Raw genomic sequence first — 18,690 nt, forward strand, 5'->3', positions numbered from 1 at the left:
CCTTCCTGATGCCGGGTCCCTCTATCAGACACTAAGTGCCTTTTAACAAGGGAGCCCTCACGCCATGGAGCCGGCAAGCAACTCGCACAGATTTGCTTGGTGTGCTCCCCATGTAGTGTCAGGCCTCTCTGCCAATGGGCGAATACCAGAGGAGATGGAATGAGGCCCTTAATTGGGCATTAATTAATTGTAGCTGCAAGTTGTTGGTTCAATAGGTGTTAATTACTGTAGCAGGAAGTTTAGCTAGCTAGCAAGTGACTCATCAGAGGCCCTATGAAAGCAGTCAGTATTTCAAACCACATGAGTAAGGGGTTCACAGACTGGAGACTTTGCCTGAGTGAGACGTAGTCAGAGTGTGAAGATGGGAACTTGATTCAAGTGGGAATTTGGTGCAGAGAGGAAAAGAGGAATTGATGTGTGACGTTCCAGCATAGAAGGTGATTGGTTGGCGAACATTTTCTCTTTTTCTGTTGTCTAAACTGAAGAATTTTAATTGGGGTTAGTATAACATTAATTGGAATAGTAACCATAAGAATCTTCAGAGACTTGGGTGATTTATTAGTAAGGTTTTATTAATTGTAGTAAGGTTTGCCAGCAGTAGTAAAGCTTGCTAGAAGTGGGGCTTAGTAGTAGTGAGGCTTATTAATTATAAATTAATTAAGAAATTAAATTAATTAACATCAGATTATAAAGATGGCAGGGCAGGTGATGCGTTGAGGCTGCAGTATGTGGAAGCTGGTAGATGCCATTGTGATCCATGGCAAACAGTCTGCAGTAAGTGTCTGAGGCTCGAGGAGCTTTGGATCAGAGTCATTGGCTGGAGGTTGAGCTACAGACACTGCGATGCATCAGGGAGGGGGAAAGTTATCTGGACACATTGTTCCAGAAGCCAATCGCACCCCTTAGGATAGAGTCTTCTGATTTGATCAGTGGTCAGGGACAGGAGGATGTGACTGCAAGTCAGGCAGGTAAGGGGATCGAGAAGGTGGGAGCGGAGGAGCCTCAGTCCTTGCAATTGAGCAACAAGTTTGAGGTCCTTGCAGCTTGTATGGACAAGAGGGAAGGCTGTAGTGAGGATGAGCAGACTGACCATCACCATGGTACAGGAAGCTGTTCAAGTGGGGGGGAGTTAAAAGGGATGTAGTGGGAGACGGTAGAGTCAAGGCATAGACACTGTTTTCTGCAGCCAAGAGCAAGAATCTAGAAGGCTGTGTTGCCTGCCCATTGCCAGAGTTCGGGACATCTGCTTGGGGCTGGAGAGGAACTTGCAGTGGGAAGTGGAGGATCCACTTGTCATGGTCCATGTAGGTACCAACGACATAGATAAGACTAGGAAAGAGGTTCTGCAATGGAAATATGAGGAGCTAGGCACTATATTAAAAATCAGAACCCATATTAAAAAACACTATATTAAAAATCAGAATCAGGAGCTAGGCACTATATTAAAAATCTCTGGATTATTACCTGAGCCATGTGCAAATTGACATGGGGTAAGTAAGATTAGATAGATAAATGCTAGGCTGAAAGACTGGTATGGGAGAAGTGGGTTCCAGTTCATGGGGCACTGGCACCAGTACTGAGGAAAGTGGGGGCTGTACCATTGGGACGGACTTCATCTGAACCGTGCTCGGACCAGTGTTCTAGTGAGTCAGATAACTAGGGAAGTAGAGAGAGCTTTAAATTAAATAGAGCGTGGGAAGGGATCATGTAGGGGAAAATTGAATAAATTAAAGGGAAATGACAAGGCAATAGATCAAGGTGGCAATAAAGGTAATGATAATCAGAATATGGCAGGAAGGGACAGGGATTGCAAACTTAAGATTGTCAGCTCAATTAGAAGTTCATATGTATGACCTGATAGACATTACAGAGCTGTGTCTACAAGGAAACCAAAGCTGGGACCTAAATGGCCAAGGGTACGTGACATTCAGGAAGGACAGGAAACTGGGAAAAGGTGTTGGGGTAGCTCTGTTAATTAAAGAGGGCATCCGTTCTAAAGGTCACGATGTACAATCAGCTTGGGTGGAACTAAGAAACAGCAAGGGACAGAAAACATTGGTGGGAGTTGTTTATAGGCTACCAAACTATAGTGGTAATGTAAATCACAATATAAATCAGGAAATTGGAGGTGCATGAAACAAGGGGGGATTTCAATCTACATATAGACTGGGTAAACTTTATTGGTACTAATGTTGTGGGGGACGAATTCATGGAACCTATACGAGATGGTTTTCTAGAGTAGTACATAGAGGAACCAACTAGGGAATGTGAAATGGCTAATATTTAAAGAACTAATACGTAGTTTACAACAAAAATACATTCCTTTAATACATAAAAACCCGCATGGAAAGTGTTCCAACCATAGCTAAAGCATGTCTACATTTATAGCTTTTTGCATAGTTTCCCAATCCACGATAGCCAGTTTGCCCCTCATACTTTCATAGTTTCCTTTGCTTAGATTTACGACCCTAGTTTCTGATTGAACATCACTTTCAAACGTAATATAAAATTCGATCAACTGTGGCTAACAAAAGAAATCAAGGATTGTATTAGATCAAAAATCTTTAGAAATAGTGGATGCATTGGTGATCATCTTCCAAAATTCTAGAGACTCTGGAATGGTTTCCTGCATTTTGGAAGGTAGCAATTGTAACCCCACTATTTAAGAAAGGAGGGAGAATGAAAACGGGGAACTATAGACCTGTTAGTCTAACATCAGTCGTAGGGAAAATGTTGGAATCTATAATAAAGGATGGTGTGATAACAGGACACGTAGAAAATAATGGTAGGATTGGGCAGAGTCAACATGGATTTGTGAAGGGGAAATCATGCTTAATAAACCTATTGGAGTTTCCTGAGGATATAACTAACAGAATAGATAAGGGGGGAACTGGTGGATGTGGTATATTTAGATTATCAGAAAGCTTTTGATAAGGTCCCACTCAAGAGGTTTGTAATCAAAATTATAGCACATAGGACTAGGGGGAATATATTGGCATGGACTGAGAACTGGTGTACAGACAGAAAACAGAGAGTAAGAATAAATGGGTCATTTTCAGGTTGGCCGGCAGTGACTAATGGGATACCGCAAGGATCAGTGCTTGGGCCCCAGCTATTCACAATCTATATCAATGATTTGGATGTGGGGATTAAATATAAAATGTAATATTTCCAAGTTTGCAGATGACCCAAACTAGGTGGAAGTGTGAATTGTGAGGAGGATGCAAAGACGCCTCCAAGGAGATTTGGAGAGGCTAAGCGAGTGCGCAAAAATTTGGCAGATGGAATACAATGTGGAAAAATGTGAAGTTATCTACTTTGGTAGGAAAAACAGAAATACAGAGTATTTCTTAAATGGTGAGAGGCTGGGAAGTTTTGAAATTCAAAGGGACTTAGGTGTCCTTGTTCATGAGTCGCTAAAAGCTAACATGCAGGTACAGCAAGAAATTAAGAAGGCAAATGGTATTTTGGCCTTCATTACAAGACAATTTGGCTATAGGAGTAAAGATGTCTTACTGCAATTATATAGAGCCTTGGTGAGACTGCACCTGGAGTATTGTGTACAGTTTTGGTCTCCTTACCTAAGGAAAGATATACTTGCCATAGAGGCAGTGCAACAAAGGTTCAGCACATGGACTGCAGTGGTTCAAGAAGGCAGCTCACCACCAGCTTTTCAAGGGCAATGAGGGATGGGCAATAAATGCTGGTCTAGCTAGCGTCGCCCACATCCCATGAACAAATAAGAAAAAAAGGAAAATTAAATCGACTAGGCCTTTATTCTCTGCAGTTTAGAAGAATGAGAGGTGATCTCATTCAAACATACAAAATTCTTTCAGGGCTCGACAGGTTAGATGCAGGAAGGATGTTTCCCCTGGCTGAGGAGTCTACAACTAGGGAACACAGTCTCAGAATAAGGGGCATGCCATTTAGGACTGAGAGGAGGAGAGATTTCCTCATTCAGAAGGTGGTGAATCTTTGGAATTCTCTGCCCCAGAGGGCGTTGGAGGCTCAGTCGTTGAGTATGTTCAAGACTGGAATCGATAGATTTCTACATATTAAAAACATCAAGGGATACAGGGATAATGCAGGAAAATGGTGTTGAAGTAGAAGATCAGCCATGATCTCATTGAATGGTGGAGCAGGCTCAAAGGGCTGAATAGCCTACTTCTGCTCCTATTTCTTATGCTTTCATCCTCATTCTGCCTGTTCTTAATCCTTCTGTTGCATTGACGCCTGCATTTAGTATTTGGACTGTTTCAAAATCTGGCGGTCATTGAGTCTTCTACTCTTTTTGTCACTGTGGAATGTGTCATTTGATCCATGAAAGCTTAAGGAAATGACTGTTTGTTTCCCCAGGAGTTTTTGATCCAACAGAATCTCTTTCTCTGAGAACCAAACACCAGTTCGATCCCATTGCCTCTCTATATGAGATAGGCGAGCACAATCCAGCAATTTAAATGCTGGTCCTGATCCAGAGGTCCCCAAACTGAATTTCATCAACTTTTTATGGAATCTGTTAAAGTCCATAATACATTCTTCCATGAAATGACCAAAATCTATCAAATTCTAACCATGCTTCATGGGCATTCAACAGATAATTTTTCTTGTAGATTTATCCAGGAACTCTAATAGATGGTCCAAACCTTCATCACTGTCTAATTGATGGGCATCCATCCCATAAAATGCTTCTGATTTTACTTCTTATAGGAAGCAACAATGCCAAGGCCTTGTTTTCTCTTTGGTAGGGTCATGCCCTGTGTCCACATATCCACTTCATTCTCCCACTGGCCATATGGTTCAGACTCCAAGATCATTGGAGGGTAATCATATTCCATGTCTCCGTTATAAAGACGTCTGCAAACGCGATATGAAATCGTGTGACATTGATCACAAGTCGTGGGAGTCAGTTGCCAGCATTCGCCAGAGCTGGCGGGCAGCCATAAAGACAGGGCTAAATTGTGGCGAGTCGAAGAGACTTAGTAGTTGGCAGGAAAAAAGACAGAGGCGCAAGGGGAGAGCCAACTGTGCAACAGCCCCAACAAACAAATTTCTCTGCAGCACCTGTGGAAGAGCCTGTCACTCCAGAATTGGCCTTTATAGCCACTCCAGGCGCTGCTTCACAAACCACTGACCACCTCCAGGCGCGTATCCATTGTCTCTCGAGATAAGGAGGCCCAAAAGAAAAGAAAAAAAAAAAAAAATCATATTCCAATAGTTTACACTTGATTTCTGCCTTTTTCCACAATCACCACTAGCATTTTAGTTTTATGTCTGAATTTTTTTTTTCTTAGTTTCCAAGCTTCATCTTAGGGTAACCATCCTCTGCTACCACATTCTGTTCCAGAAACCAGCAAAGGATAGAACTGGAGCCAATCTTTGTGCACTTTTATAAGCTTTCATTTAGTGATACGCATTACAAATCTGCACCTCCTAGACCAACCACCACAGTTTCAGTCTGTTTTTATTTATAGAAGCGCAAGTGAATTCCCAATTAACGACCACCACCTGCAGATCAATAAAGGCTCTTTGCATTGTTCCAGATATGTTTCTTGAACTTGTTGAGCAACAAAGTCTTTGATTCCTCTGGATGGCTGGAAACCACATTGGGTCTCTGGAAGGATGTCTTTGGTAATGGGTAGGAGGCGATTCAGGAGGATTAGTGTAAGAATCCTCTCGACATTGCACAGAAGGGATATGCCTCAATAGTTCCCACAAATAGATTCATCACCCTTCTTGAAAAGTGAAACAATGATCGCATTGTGAAAGTCGGGAGGTAGTACCTCTTCTTCCCAGATTTGTGTAAGAGTTTGAGTGAGAGTTCATGACTACCAGCTTTTTAGATCTCTGCAGGAATGTTGTCCAGACTACATGCCTTGTTGTTCTTCATCTGTTGGATAATCATTAGTATCTCAGCAAGTGTTGGCAGCATACCTCAATTTGATCTTGCAAGCTATTGAGGGATTATTTTGATGGTTTTGTTGAATACTGCAGACTCCCGATTGAGAAGGTTCCAGTAGTGCTCCTTCCAATGGTTTCAGATGGTCACATTGTCTTTGAGAAGAGTATTACTTGCTTCAGCTCAAAGGGGGGATGGATCATTTGCTTTTGGTCTGTTGATGGCCTTGGTGGTCTGGAAGAAATGGCACATGTTGTTCCAGTCTGTAACCACCACTTATTCTCGATGACCCTTATCATTCTGTGAGCTTTGGATTTGGTAAGTAAATATTCTCCTTGTTTCTGCTGTGATATAAGCTGATTTTGACATATAAAGATGGCTTGGCGTTTCCGATCGAGAAGTTTGCATTTGACTCCATAAATAGCGAAGCCCTTTGGAAAGTTCTCCAGAGACTTAGATGGACAGCAAAATTTGTTGCTATTCTGCAACTTCTGCATGATGGTATGACATCAACCATCCTTTGCAATGGATTGGAGACCAAGTCCTTCTGTGTCTGGACGGATGTCAAGCAAGGCTGTGTGATTGCGCCTACTCTCTTCACTGTTTACCTCAGCCTGATCATGGAACTCATTCATGGCCAACTTCCATAAGGGGTCCTGATTGAGTTTCAATTCAATGGGAAGCTTTTTAACTTTAACAGGCTGAGAGCCAAGGTGACCCTCCAGCATATCCACGACTTAAAATACGTCAATACACTGCGCAGTTGTTGCCCACACTGCACGTGACATTCAGACCACCCTTAACCTCTTCAACTCTGTATACTAAAGGGTGGTCTCTCAATCAACATCAGCAAGACCAAAATCCTCCACCAGCCCTCCCCCGGGCAAGCATCTACACCTCTAGCCAATCATATTGAATTGAGAGAAGGTGGGGATGTGGTAGGAAATATAGGATTAATGTAGGATTAGTATAAATGGGTGGTTGATGGTCGGCACAGACTTGGTGGGCCGAAGGGCCTGTTTCAGTGCTGTATCTCGCTATGACCTCTCTATGACCTCTATATTGATGGGGAAACTTTAGAAGTTGTTGAACACTTCTCATATCTCAGCAGCTGCCTTTCTCAAAAGGTCACCATCGAAGTGGAGATCCAGCACAGCATCAGCTGTGCTAGCGTAGTCTTCCAAAAATTGTACGACCAGGTCTTCAACAACAGAGATCTCCAAAAGAGGACAAGGCTTTAGTCTACAACGCTGTTGTTGTCACCACCCTTTTATATGGCAGTGAGACTTGGGTCACCTACCAAAGGCACCTCTGGGTGCTGGAGAATTTTCACCAGTGGTCTCTCCACCGGATACTCAAAGTAAAGTGAGAAGATAGGCAAAAAAATGCCAGCATCCTCACTGATGCCTATTCCTCCAACATCACAACCATGATTATGAGATCAGCTCTGCTGTTCTTGTCACTGCATCTGCACGCCAAATAATTAGCTTCTGAAGCAGATCCTCGCCTCACAACTGAAGGATAGCACCCAATCTCAAGGAGGACTGCGAAAATGTTTTAAGGACACGCTGAAGGCCTCATTGAAAAGGGGACAAGTTGACATCAGTGTGTGGGAGGAACTTGCCACACATGATACCACGCGGCAGTACCTCATCTAACAAGCCGCAACACAATCAGAAACTGTTCGCATAAACTTTGCTGTAGAGAAGCGATGAAAGCGAAAGGAGAGAGAGCAGAATCCTGGCTTGAGAACACCCTGCTTCCTCAGGGCAACTCCTGTCCTCTCTGCCCAAAGATCTGTGGCTACATGAGAGGCCTGCTGAGTCACCAGAGGACACTAATCATGAATGCCTGGCAGACGTCATCCTTGTTTCGAAGGACTGAAAACAACCACAACAACCTGCATACAATTGAACACAATAATGTTGTCCTCAGTACCTTGCTCTATGGCAGCGAGGCCTGGACAACATATGTCAGTCAAGAGCGACGTCTCAATTCATTCCATCTTCGCTGCCTCCGGAGAATACTTGGCATCAGGTGGCAGGACCGTATCTCCAACACAGAAGTCCTCGAGGCGGCCAACATCCCCAGCTTGTACACACTACTGAGTCAGCGGCGCTTGAGATGGCTTGGCCATGTGAGCCGCATGGAAGATGGCAGGATCCCCAAAGACACATTGTACAGCGAGCTCGCCACTGGTATCAGACCTACCGGCCGTCCATGTCTCCGTTTTAAAGACGTCTGCAAACGCGACATGAAATCCTGTGACGTTGATCACAAGTCGTGGGAGTCAGTTGCCAGCGTTCGCCAGAGCTGGCGGGCAGCCATAAAGACAGGGCTAAAAATGTGGCGAGTCAAAGAGACTTAGTAGTTGGCAGGAAAAAAGACAGAGGCGCAAGGGGAGAGCCAACTGTGCAACAGCCCCGACAAACAAATTTCTCTGCAGCACCTGTGGAAGAGCCTGTCACTCTAGAATTGGCCTTTATAGCCACTCCAGGCGCTGCTTCACAAACCACTGACCACCTCCAGGCGCGTATCCATTGTCTCTCGAGATAAGGAGGCCCGAAAGAAAGAAATATACAATTAACACCCACATCCGGCACTATCACGGTTTTAAAATTCTTAACCTTGTTTTCAAATCCCTCCAAGACTTTTCCCCTCCATATATCTGTAGCTTCCTTCAGCCCTACAAGTACTTGAGATCTCTGCACTCTTCCAATTGTGGTCTTGTGCATCCCCAATTTTAAGCGCTTCACCATTGGCGACCATGCCTTCAGCTTCCTAAGTCCTAAGACCTTGAATTCCTTCCCTAAACCTTCCACCACTTTACAATGCTCTTTGACACATATCTCTTTGTCCAAGCTTATGATCACCTATCGTAAGATCTCCTTATGCAGCTCAGTGTCAAATTTTGTTTGATAACGCTCCCGCAAAGTGCCTAGAGACATTTTACTACATTGCAATATAATTGCAAGTCATTGTTGTTGACTCTGTTCTACATATCTAGCAATATGCAGAAAGAGAAATCGGGCTGGATTTTGTGCTCTCCCCTACACCAAGTTTGAAGGTAGGGAGAGCATTTAATCGAGCGGGATGGCGGTGGATGGGGACCCTGCCACCATCCCACCACCACCTCAATTAAGTCTGTGGCGGAAGGGCCCATGGATGGCCTTCCCATCCTGCTGCCAATTGAAGACTTTAAGTGAGCAATTAATGCCCAATTAAAGGCCACATCCAGTCGCCAGTGGTATTAACCCAGCGGTGGGCAAGCCTGTCAGCACTTGGGGAGCACGACCAGCAAACCCATGTGGGTTGCTTGCCTGCTCCTGGGGGCGGGGGATGGCGTATCCCTCATTCAAAGGCATTTAGTGCCTAATCGAGGGATCCAGCATTGGAAAGAGGATGGTGGGGGGTTCAGCTGCTGCAAGCCACCCCCTGCCCTTGCTGCCAAACCCCGACACCCCTCTTCCCCACAAATCCCTTCCCGCCATGACTCTGCTGTGGCCTGGGTCCCTCGACGATCCTCAGCCTCAGGTGTATACTCTACCGGCAGCAGCCACCACCTCTGCTGGCGCTGCTTAGTAAAAGAGCTGTCGGCCTCTGATTGGCCAGGAGCTCTCAGCAGCAGTACCTTTGTCGCCAGGGTCCTTAATCCCGAGGAAGGCCCGCTGCTGCCCAGTTAAATGCCTGATTGGCATGTGATGCGGCGGGCCTTCCCAAAAAGAGGCAATATGGGCTCTCGCCGGCTATTCAGCCAGTGGCCGAGACACCCGTCACCTAAATAAAATGCCACCATCATGTTTAAAATGTTGTGCATCTTGATGACTTGCATTGTATTTCTATTTGTAGACAGTATTTTGGAGAGCGGATTGCCTTGTATTTTGCCTGGCTTGGTTGGTACACTATCATGCTGATTCCTGCTGCTATATGTGGAGCCGTGGTCTTTCTATATGGATTAATCTTCTTTGGAGACAACCAAGTGAGGTACTGTATCGGCTGTGTGTTTCAATCACTGTATGAGTGCAGTATTTATATCACAAGCCATAACAAATAGTACAAGAGATACAATTTATTTCCAAGAGAAAAACCTACTTTGTAAAAGTATGCCCTTGCTTTATGACACTGGAGAAGATGGAAGTGTAGTAAGTCCCAGTTCTGGCAACATTTCTATGTGTGGTACCCATAAAACATAGCGCAACAGCTCTGCTAAGGGTTATGGATGAAGGCGAAGAAGGCTACAAGTGGACTACAGGCTGTATAATGAAAATGTGGAACTCACTACCACAGGAAGTCGTGGAGCCAACAAGAATATTTACATTTAAGGGGAAGCTAGATAAGTACATGAGAAAGGAATAGAAGGATATGGTGTTTGGGTGAGATAAAGTAAATAAAGTGGGAGGAGGCTGATGAGAAGCATAAGCAACTACATAGACCAGTTGCGCCAATTACTCTGTTCCTGTGCTGTAAATTCTTTGTAACACGCACCAGTGATCCATGCTGTTTAATGCTGCAGGATTGAGTTAAGATTTGGTCTGAGTTGGCTGTAATATCTGAGGACTCCCCATTTTACAAAATATTCCCTCAGAAGTTCAATACAATGCTTTAACCAACTGTTTTCTCCCCCATGAATCTTTAGTGAGGAGATCTGCAAAGCGCACACAATAATCATGTGTCCACGGTGTGATCAGAGGTGTCCATTCTGGAAGCTCTCCGACACATGCTCCTATGCAAAGGTACAGTAAAATATCTGATTGAGGGAACGGGATGCTTTTAGGAAAATGGAAACATTTGTAATTACATCTATGGGAAAGAAAACTAGTTGTTTTTATGTCCATTCTGTTTCCTGTTGCATTGAGGCTGGGTATTAGAATGGTGAATACTTGAAAACTGAACGATATGAGGTTCCAAAATTTTAAGAGGCTAACACTCTGATGCTGTGTGGCTATCATTCTATAGTGCATCTGGCTACCCCAATTATTAAGCACTGAGGTGTGACGACTTTTTAACACCATAGCACAAGCATCTTAAACACTTATATGGTTATGTACCGATTTGCTTTTATTGAAAATAAACCTTAGAAAATTTGGGCATGGCATGCTGTAATCTGCAGTGGTGCTGAGGGCTTGCACGCGAAGCATTTGCTAAGCTCACTAAGACTCTGAAAATTATATAGATAACCTGATGGCCCCATAATGGATTCACAGGATCTGGTATCTGAGCAGTGCTGCAGACATCCAGCACCCATTTAATATAGGTGTTCCATGGTTGGCTCAGTCACCTTTCTCAGGTCTTCTTTGTTAAAGGGAGTCTGCTTGTTAGTTGTGTTAAGTGGATTGACCCAGCAACTTGGAAAAGATGGAAGAGGATTAATGGACCCATGTGAGATAGCTACAGTTTCACTTTTGGCACTTGATGATAATGGAGCTGCCCTCACATCATAGCTTGTGTTTTTGAGCCAAAGTAATTTGACCTGGATATATAACTGGGAGTGGAGCAGCCAAACCTGAAACTACAATGTCAGTGGTTTGTAAAGGTGTCTGTTGTCTGTGATTTTGTAAAATTACCCATGGAAAGCACCCAGCAACATGAAAATACCCAGAGTTCAGGGTATTATTGGTCATGTGTGGCCAATGCCATTCTGTTCATGATCTGAAAGTACTGTCACTCTATGAGTAAGTAGCTGGTCTGTAACCATAGGTACAGAATCATGCACACGAGTGCTCTCTACCATGTTACTTGTCCTAATTCCTTTATTTTACTGCAGTTAATTCAAGATCATTAATTACTTCAAGATCAGGAAGATTGAGTTGATTGTAACTAGTTACCAAAGCTATCTACTGCTATTGAGCCTCCACACCAGGAGCAGAATCTCTCAATTATTCAAAAAGAAAGGTTTACAGTTTGAAGCAAGGCAGAGCTCTGGCTGTATATAATGTATAGTATCCTTCATAAATTATTATTTAAGTTAAATCTTTTGAGTTGAACCTTTTTCCACATAATGATTGTCAAGTTATTATGAGATCAATTTTATGTGGTTTAGCACAAGGTAATCTGAAAAAAGAGCTTGCACTTACTTGGCACCTTTTTACATCTTCTATGGATTTTCCAAAGTGTTTCACAATTATTGAGTACGTTTGATGCAAACTCACTGTTGGTAGGTCGGAAAATATGGCAATTAATTTGCTCAAAGCAAGATCCCACAAACAGCAAAGGCGATGACTGACTAGTAAATCTGTTTTTGGTGATGTTGTTTGAGGAAGAAATATTGACCAGGACTCCCTGCTGTTCTTTGAATGAGATTTTTTGTGAATAGGCATTTTGGTTTAAAATAGCAATTCTGACTGCCTCTGTAAGGCATTCAATTCTTGGCCAAGGTTATGACTTTGAATTTCCTCAATGTTTGTTAAGCCATTGTTGTGCTGGTAAGTTATGCCTGAAAGGTATGCAGAGAGAGCTACACACAAGTTTCCTGGGGTAAGATAATTAAAATACTGTTGGTGCAGCTCTGGTGTAACTTGAGTGTAGAAAATGTGTATGTTGCCAACTGACTCCCTCAGAATACTTCCTTGCAACAATGGTGTAACTTTATTAATGGACTCTACTGCAGCAGAATACGCTGACAGCAAGGTAACCAGCCAACACGTGGCCTTGTTGGCAATTGGCACAAAATTACTCAATGCCATCTTTCACCCATAGCATCAGTTTAGATTTTCACTATTATGCCAATTGAGGTACCATGCCAGAGGAGCAGGCAGCAGAATCCCAAGTGCTACTCCGATGAAGACCTGAAAGTCATTTTTCCAAGAAGTGCAAGACCGGTGCACACTCATGGGCCTTTCTTTCACTAAGCTGAACATCAATTGTGCTGTCTACAAGAAGCTGGCACTGACAGACTCCTAACTCCTTCACTCCTAGGACTGGCATTGAGGTAGAAGCTCAGCCATGATCTGGTTGAATGGTGGAGCAGGTTCGAGGGACCATATAGCCTTCTCCTGCTCCTGTTTCCTATGTTCCTCAACAACAGTGCGGAAAGGAGTCAGAACACTTCACAAGAGCAGGCAAGGGTAGCATAGCACCACAATCGCTCTTTCCTCCCTATCCACCTTCATCCTCTTAACCCAACATTCATACAATTGAGCCTTCACATTAGACTCTGAAAAAGGGCACCTACAACTCTCCTAATACACACTGTCTTGCATAACCCTAAAGCACCTTCATTCTAACATCCTCACCACCACCACATCTCTCTTCACTTCTCTCATCACAATTGCTGCACGTTAACCTCAAACATAATCTCCCACTACCCTTAGCTTGCAATAAAATAAATATTATCTTTGAAACTCTTGTTCAAAAAGGAGTGTAAGGATAAACCCAGGAACTACAGGCCAGTCAGTTTAATCTCATCGATGGGAAAGTTTTTAGAGATGGTAATCCGGGACAAAATGAATAGCGACTTGAAGTGAGGATTAATTAGGGAAAGCCAGCACAGATTTGTTAAAGGCAAATTGCATTTAGCTAACTTGATTTTGTTTTTTGATGAAGTAACAGATGGTTGATGAGAGTATTGCGGTAGATGTGGTGTATGTGGATTTCCAAAAGCACATAATAGATTTGCCAGCATGGAATAAAAACAACTGTGGCAGCATGGATATGAAGTTGGCTCAGAGACAGGAAATAGAGTAGTAGTGAAATGAATATTTTTCGGACTGGAGGAAGGTTTGCAGTAGGATTCTCCAGTAGAACCACTGCTGTTTTTGATCTATATTAATGACCAAGACTTGGGTGTGCAGGGCACAATTTCAAAATTTGCAAATGACACAAAATTTGGAAGTATTGTGAATTGTGAGGAGAATAGTGATAGACTTCAAGAGGACATAGCTAGGCTGGTGGAATAGGCGGACAAATGGTCGATGAAATTTAATGCAGAGAAGTGTGATTTGGTACTATATGATAGGAAGTATGAGGAGAGGCAATATAAAATAAAGGGCACAATTCTAAAGGGGATGCATGAACAGAGACCGGGTTTATTTCTGCACAAGTTGTTCAAGGTGGCAGGGTAGGTTGAGAAAGTGATTAAAAAGGCATATAAGATCCTTTAGAAATAGAGGCATAGAGCACAAAATAAAGTCAGTTATGATGAACCTTTTATAAAACTCTGGTACAGCCTCAACTGGAATATTGGGCCCGATTTTTAAACCCTAGAGGTGGGAGCAGGTGCTTGCACAATTTGAAGATTGCGTTCTTGGAAGTCGGTACTGGGTCGTACCACCTCTGGAACATGAAGCCATTTTTAAAGTGATGCCAAGAGGGAGAGAACAGCAACTCCGCGTGCCTACAATTAACTGCTAGTTTGAGCTCATTTTAGGAGATCATCAACAGGCTTATGCACAGCAGTTCACAATTTTTAAAGGAAGGGACATGGAAATTGCCATGTCTGGAACACGGCAGGGTGTACAAGTTGTGAACAGTGCGAGGGGCTATGAGGGCTATGAGAAAGGAAGATTAAAATAGTGCAGAGGCACATATAAAAACTCACCTCCAAAAGTGCTACAGAGTCGCCATTGCTGGATCTATAAAACTTGGTTTTCTGAGTGGTGAGTTGTAGGGATCTGGAGAGGGAAGTGAGCCTGCTGGCATTAGTGGGGCACCTGGGGTTGGCAGGGGAAGGCCTGGTGAACGCACAAGGAGTTCACATGGGAACATTGGACAGAGCAGCCAGCGTGACCTCAGCAGATGCAATCTCCTGGACAACAGAAGGCTGGAGGAGCACAGAGGGATGGGCTGCAAGGGGAAGGAGGCACTACCGTAGACATCGGGTCTACAGCCCAAGAGTCAGTAACCTGCAAATGACAGAGCGCCAGTGCCGTAGGAGTCTGCGCTTATCCAGGCAAATGGTCTCGGACCTGTGTGCTCTGATCCACAATGATCTGAGGCCTCACAGCCCCATAGCAGTCCCTTACCTGCAGCCATCAAGGTCAGCTGTCGCCCTGAATTTCAATACAACTGGGTCATTACAGGGATCAACTGCAAACCTAGGTGGAATCTGGCAGTTGGCAGCACATCGCGCCATCATGCAGGTCACAGATGCTGCCATATTCAGGAGGGCGAGGTCTATATTCACTTTTATACAATTGGGCCAGCCCAGTCACAGAGGGAATTGAATTTCACCTCCATTGCTGGATTCCCCCAGGTGCAGGACATTATCGATTGTGCCCATATAGCCAGCAAGGCACCCAGTAACTGGCCAGTGAGATCCATCAATAGGAAAGGCTTCCAATCCTTCAATGTCCAACTGGTTTATGACCACAACAAGAGTTTTCTCCATGTGTACGCTCGCTTCCCTGGCAACTGCCATGACTCCTTCATCCTCCACTTGTCTAGGTTGCCTCGGATCTTCGCTCTATCTACCAAAGTGCGTGGATGGATCCAAGGGGACAAGGGAAATACCTTCAAGAGATGACTCCTGATCCCTCTGCCAGAGCCCCAGACAGAGGCACAGAGGTGACACAGCCAGTGCCTCTTGCTCAACAGTCCAACTATTGAGCAGGCCGTCGGGCGTCTGAAGATGTGATTCTCATGCCTGGCTTGGTTGGATGGCATCCTCCAGTACCCTCCTGCAAGAGTCTCGGTCATGATCTGCTGCACTCTTCATAACATGGCTCTCCAGAGTGTTGTGAACCTTGAGGACAGTGAGGCCCTGGAAGGAGACAGCTCATCAGGGAAGGAGCAGGAGATCAGGAGAGAAAGGAGGAGTAAGAGGGGGTGAAGGGGGATAGCACTGAACAGAGAGGTGCCCTGCAATACAAGAAGGTGGCATTCTCTTTCCATACTCTGGGGAAAGGACTTCCCTCCTTTCCCTCATAGCTTGCAGAAAATGATCTGGGTCGGCATCAATGAAACGAGGGTCTGCCCTGGCGCTAGTACCAGGTTTTCAACTCCCTTGTGACATTTCACTTCCCTTGGGTGCTGTGGAAGGTTTTGGCACAAAATGCAAATTTCTCGCTCGGTACAACCAGCAGCCTAAGTAATGGCTGTCATGCGGTGTCTACATGAGCCCCACATTTGACCTGATCCACCTCCACTTCTGGCTCCACTGCCTTTAAGTGGACAGGAAATCTGTCTCCACACCAATTTAAGGGCTTATCCATTTCAAAATCTGAATGAGTTTCCCACTGGAGGTGGATTTCTGACCCAAAGCCAGACCAGACTCCTGTTTCCTGCCTCTAACAAAAATCCAGCTCATTGTTTTCAGTTCTGGGCACCACGCTTTATGAAGGATGTGAAGGCTTTAGAAGGGGTGCAGAAAAGATTTACCGGAATGGTTCCAGATATTGGGTCCTTCTGCTGCTTGGATAGATTGGAGTTGCTGGAGCTGTTCTACTTAGAGAAGAGAAAGTTGAGAGAAGTGTTTAAAATCATGAGGGGTCTAGACAGAGTAGATAGAGAAAAACTATTCCCATTCATGGAAGGGCTGAGAACCAGAAGACACTGATTTAAGCCGAATGGCAAAAGAACCAATGGCAACATGAGGAAAATCTTTTTTACACAGCAAGTGGTTAGGATCCTGAATGTACTGCTTGAGAGTGTGCTGGAAGCAGATATAATTGATTGTTTTCAAAAGGGCTTTGGGTAAGCACTTGAAGAGAAAAAAGTTTGCAGGGCTTTGGGGAAAGGGTGTGGGAGTGGGACTAGCTACGTTGCTCTTACAGGGAACTGTCATGGGCACGATGGGCCAAATGGCCTCCTTCTGTGCTGTAATTAATCTGATTGGGTTAAAGCAAAATACTGCAGATGCTGGAAATCTGAAATAAAAACAAGAAATACTGGAAATACTCAGCAGGTCTGGCAGCACCTGGGGAGAGAGAAGCAGAGTTAACGTTTCAGGTCAGTGATCTTTAACGTTAATGCGGCTTCTCTCTCCAGCATTTCTTGTTTTTATTATCTATAATTGGGTACTTGTCTTGCGATTTGCTATTTATGAATATTATGTAAGTCAGGAAATTATCCATTCCATTGGTTCATCAAATGACATCGACTGTACAGCATGGAAACTTCCCATTTGGCCTAGCTGCTTTATGATGTTGTTTAAGCTCCCATCCTTTCTCATCAAACTCTGTCAGCACATATCCTTCTATTCTCCCTTATTTGCTTAGCTAGCTTTCCCTTAATACTACTTAGATGAAAACTGCACAGAAACAGGCCATTTGACCAACCAGTCCATGCCTGCGTTTATGCTCCACTTGAGCCACCTCCCATCCTTCTTCATCTAACTGTCATTCCAACCCTTTATTTCCTTCTTTCTCATATGCTTATCTAACCACCCTTAAATGCAGTTATATTATTCGGGTCAAGTATTCCCTGTGGTAGCAAGTTCCGCATTCTCACCACTCTGAGTGAAGAAGTTTCTCATCTTTCTCATCATTTATGGCCCTTAGCTTTAGACACCTCCCCACCTCCAACCTCCCCACAAGTTATTACCTGTTCTGATGAAAGGCCACAGATCTGAAACGTTAACTCTGCTTTTCAAACAGTGTGCAGATTGCAAGCTGAGTGTAGAGATTCGAGTTAGGAGAGTGGGAATTTTAAGTGTTAGCTTTATAAAAACCTGGTCTGCAGGTAGCATTTAAGTGGGATTTACCCTCTAGTTAAAGTAAGATTGAGAAAGTAAAGTAAGTTTCTTACAGTCTTAGGCAGGGATTAACAGGTTCTACTGCAGAGTAGCTGATTAGTTAAGCAGCTGACCAGTCAAATCTGGTTGCTGCAGTTTCAGTTTCAAAAGGTATAAATACAGAGGTCTGGGTGCGGCTTGCAAATGGAGTGCAGATTGCAAGCTGAGTGTGAAGATTTGAGTTGGTGAGTGCCGAGTTCGGTGAAGCGGGAGGAGGTGGTCCCTTTTTCTACTTTTTTTTCCCCTACCTTTTTAACCCTCCAGTATTTGGTTCTTGCTTCAGTGCAGTGGAATGAGCTGTCTGGTGAGTACCTGGTAAGCTATTCTACTTATAGTAGTCTGTAAAGTTAAGGAATGGCAAGGCATCTCTGCCAAATGGAATGTACAGCCTGTGGCATGTGGGAAGTCACGGACAAGACAACACATCTGCAGAAAGTGTTACCGGCTGCAGAAGCTTGAGCTCCAGGTTTCGGAGCCTCAAACGGCGGCTGAAGTTACTGTTGTGCATCTGCAAGGCAGAGTACTGCACGGATAGCACATTTAGGGAGGTGTTCACGTCACAGGTTAAGAGCACGCAGGCAGATAGGGAATGCCAAGCAGTCTAAGAGAACCAAGAAGGTAGTGCAGGAGTCCCCCGATAAGATCTCACTCGCTAATCAGTTTTCCACTTTGGATACTGGTGAGGGTGATGGCTCTGACTGTATTTCTCTGAGGAACCAAGTTTGTGGCACCACAGGTGGCTCAGTTGCACAGGAGGGGAGGAAGAATAGTGGAAGAGCAGTAGTGATAGAGGATTTGTTAGTTAGGGGAACAGACAGGCATTTCTGTGGCAGTAGACGTGACGCCAGGATGGTGTATTGCCTCTCTGGTGCCAGGGTCAAGGATGTCACGGAGTGGCTGCAGGACTTTCCTCGCGGGGAGGGTGAATAGCCAGAGGTCATGGTCCACGTTTGTACCAATGCCATAGGTAACAAGGGGGATGAGGTCCTGAAAGTAGATTTTAGGGAGCTAGGAAGGAAATTAAAAAGCAGGACCTCAAAAGCAGTAATATCAAGATTACTCCCATCCCATGTGCAAGTGAGCATAGGAATAGGAGAATTGAGCGATTGAACACATGGCTGGAGAA

General features: G+C 44.3%; 1 protein-coding gene across 1 annotated transcript in view; it reads left to right on the plus strand.

Moving 5' to 3' along the window:
* Window positions 1–18,690, plus strand: part of LOC137376904 (anoctamin-9-like) — a 346,229-nt gene that overhangs the window by 126,528 nt on the left and 201,011 nt on the right. Inside the window, exons 10-11 of the mRNA XM_068045861.1 lie at window positions 9,746–9,880; window positions 10,533–10,629. Coding sequence (XP_067901962.1) covers window positions 9,746–9,880; window positions 10,533–10,629 — 232 coding nt within the window. The remainder of the gene's footprint in view (window positions 1–9,745; window positions 9,881–10,532; window positions 10,630–18,690) is intronic.

This window comes from Heterodontus francisci, chromosome 14 (assembly GCF_036365525.1).
Source record: "Heterodontus francisci isolate sHetFra1 chromosome 14, sHetFra1.hap1, whole genome shotgun sequence".
In the NCBI taxonomy this organism is placed as follows: domain Eukaryota; kingdom Metazoa; phylum Chordata; class Chondrichthyes; order Heterodontiformes; family Heterodontidae; genus Heterodontus; species Heterodontus francisci.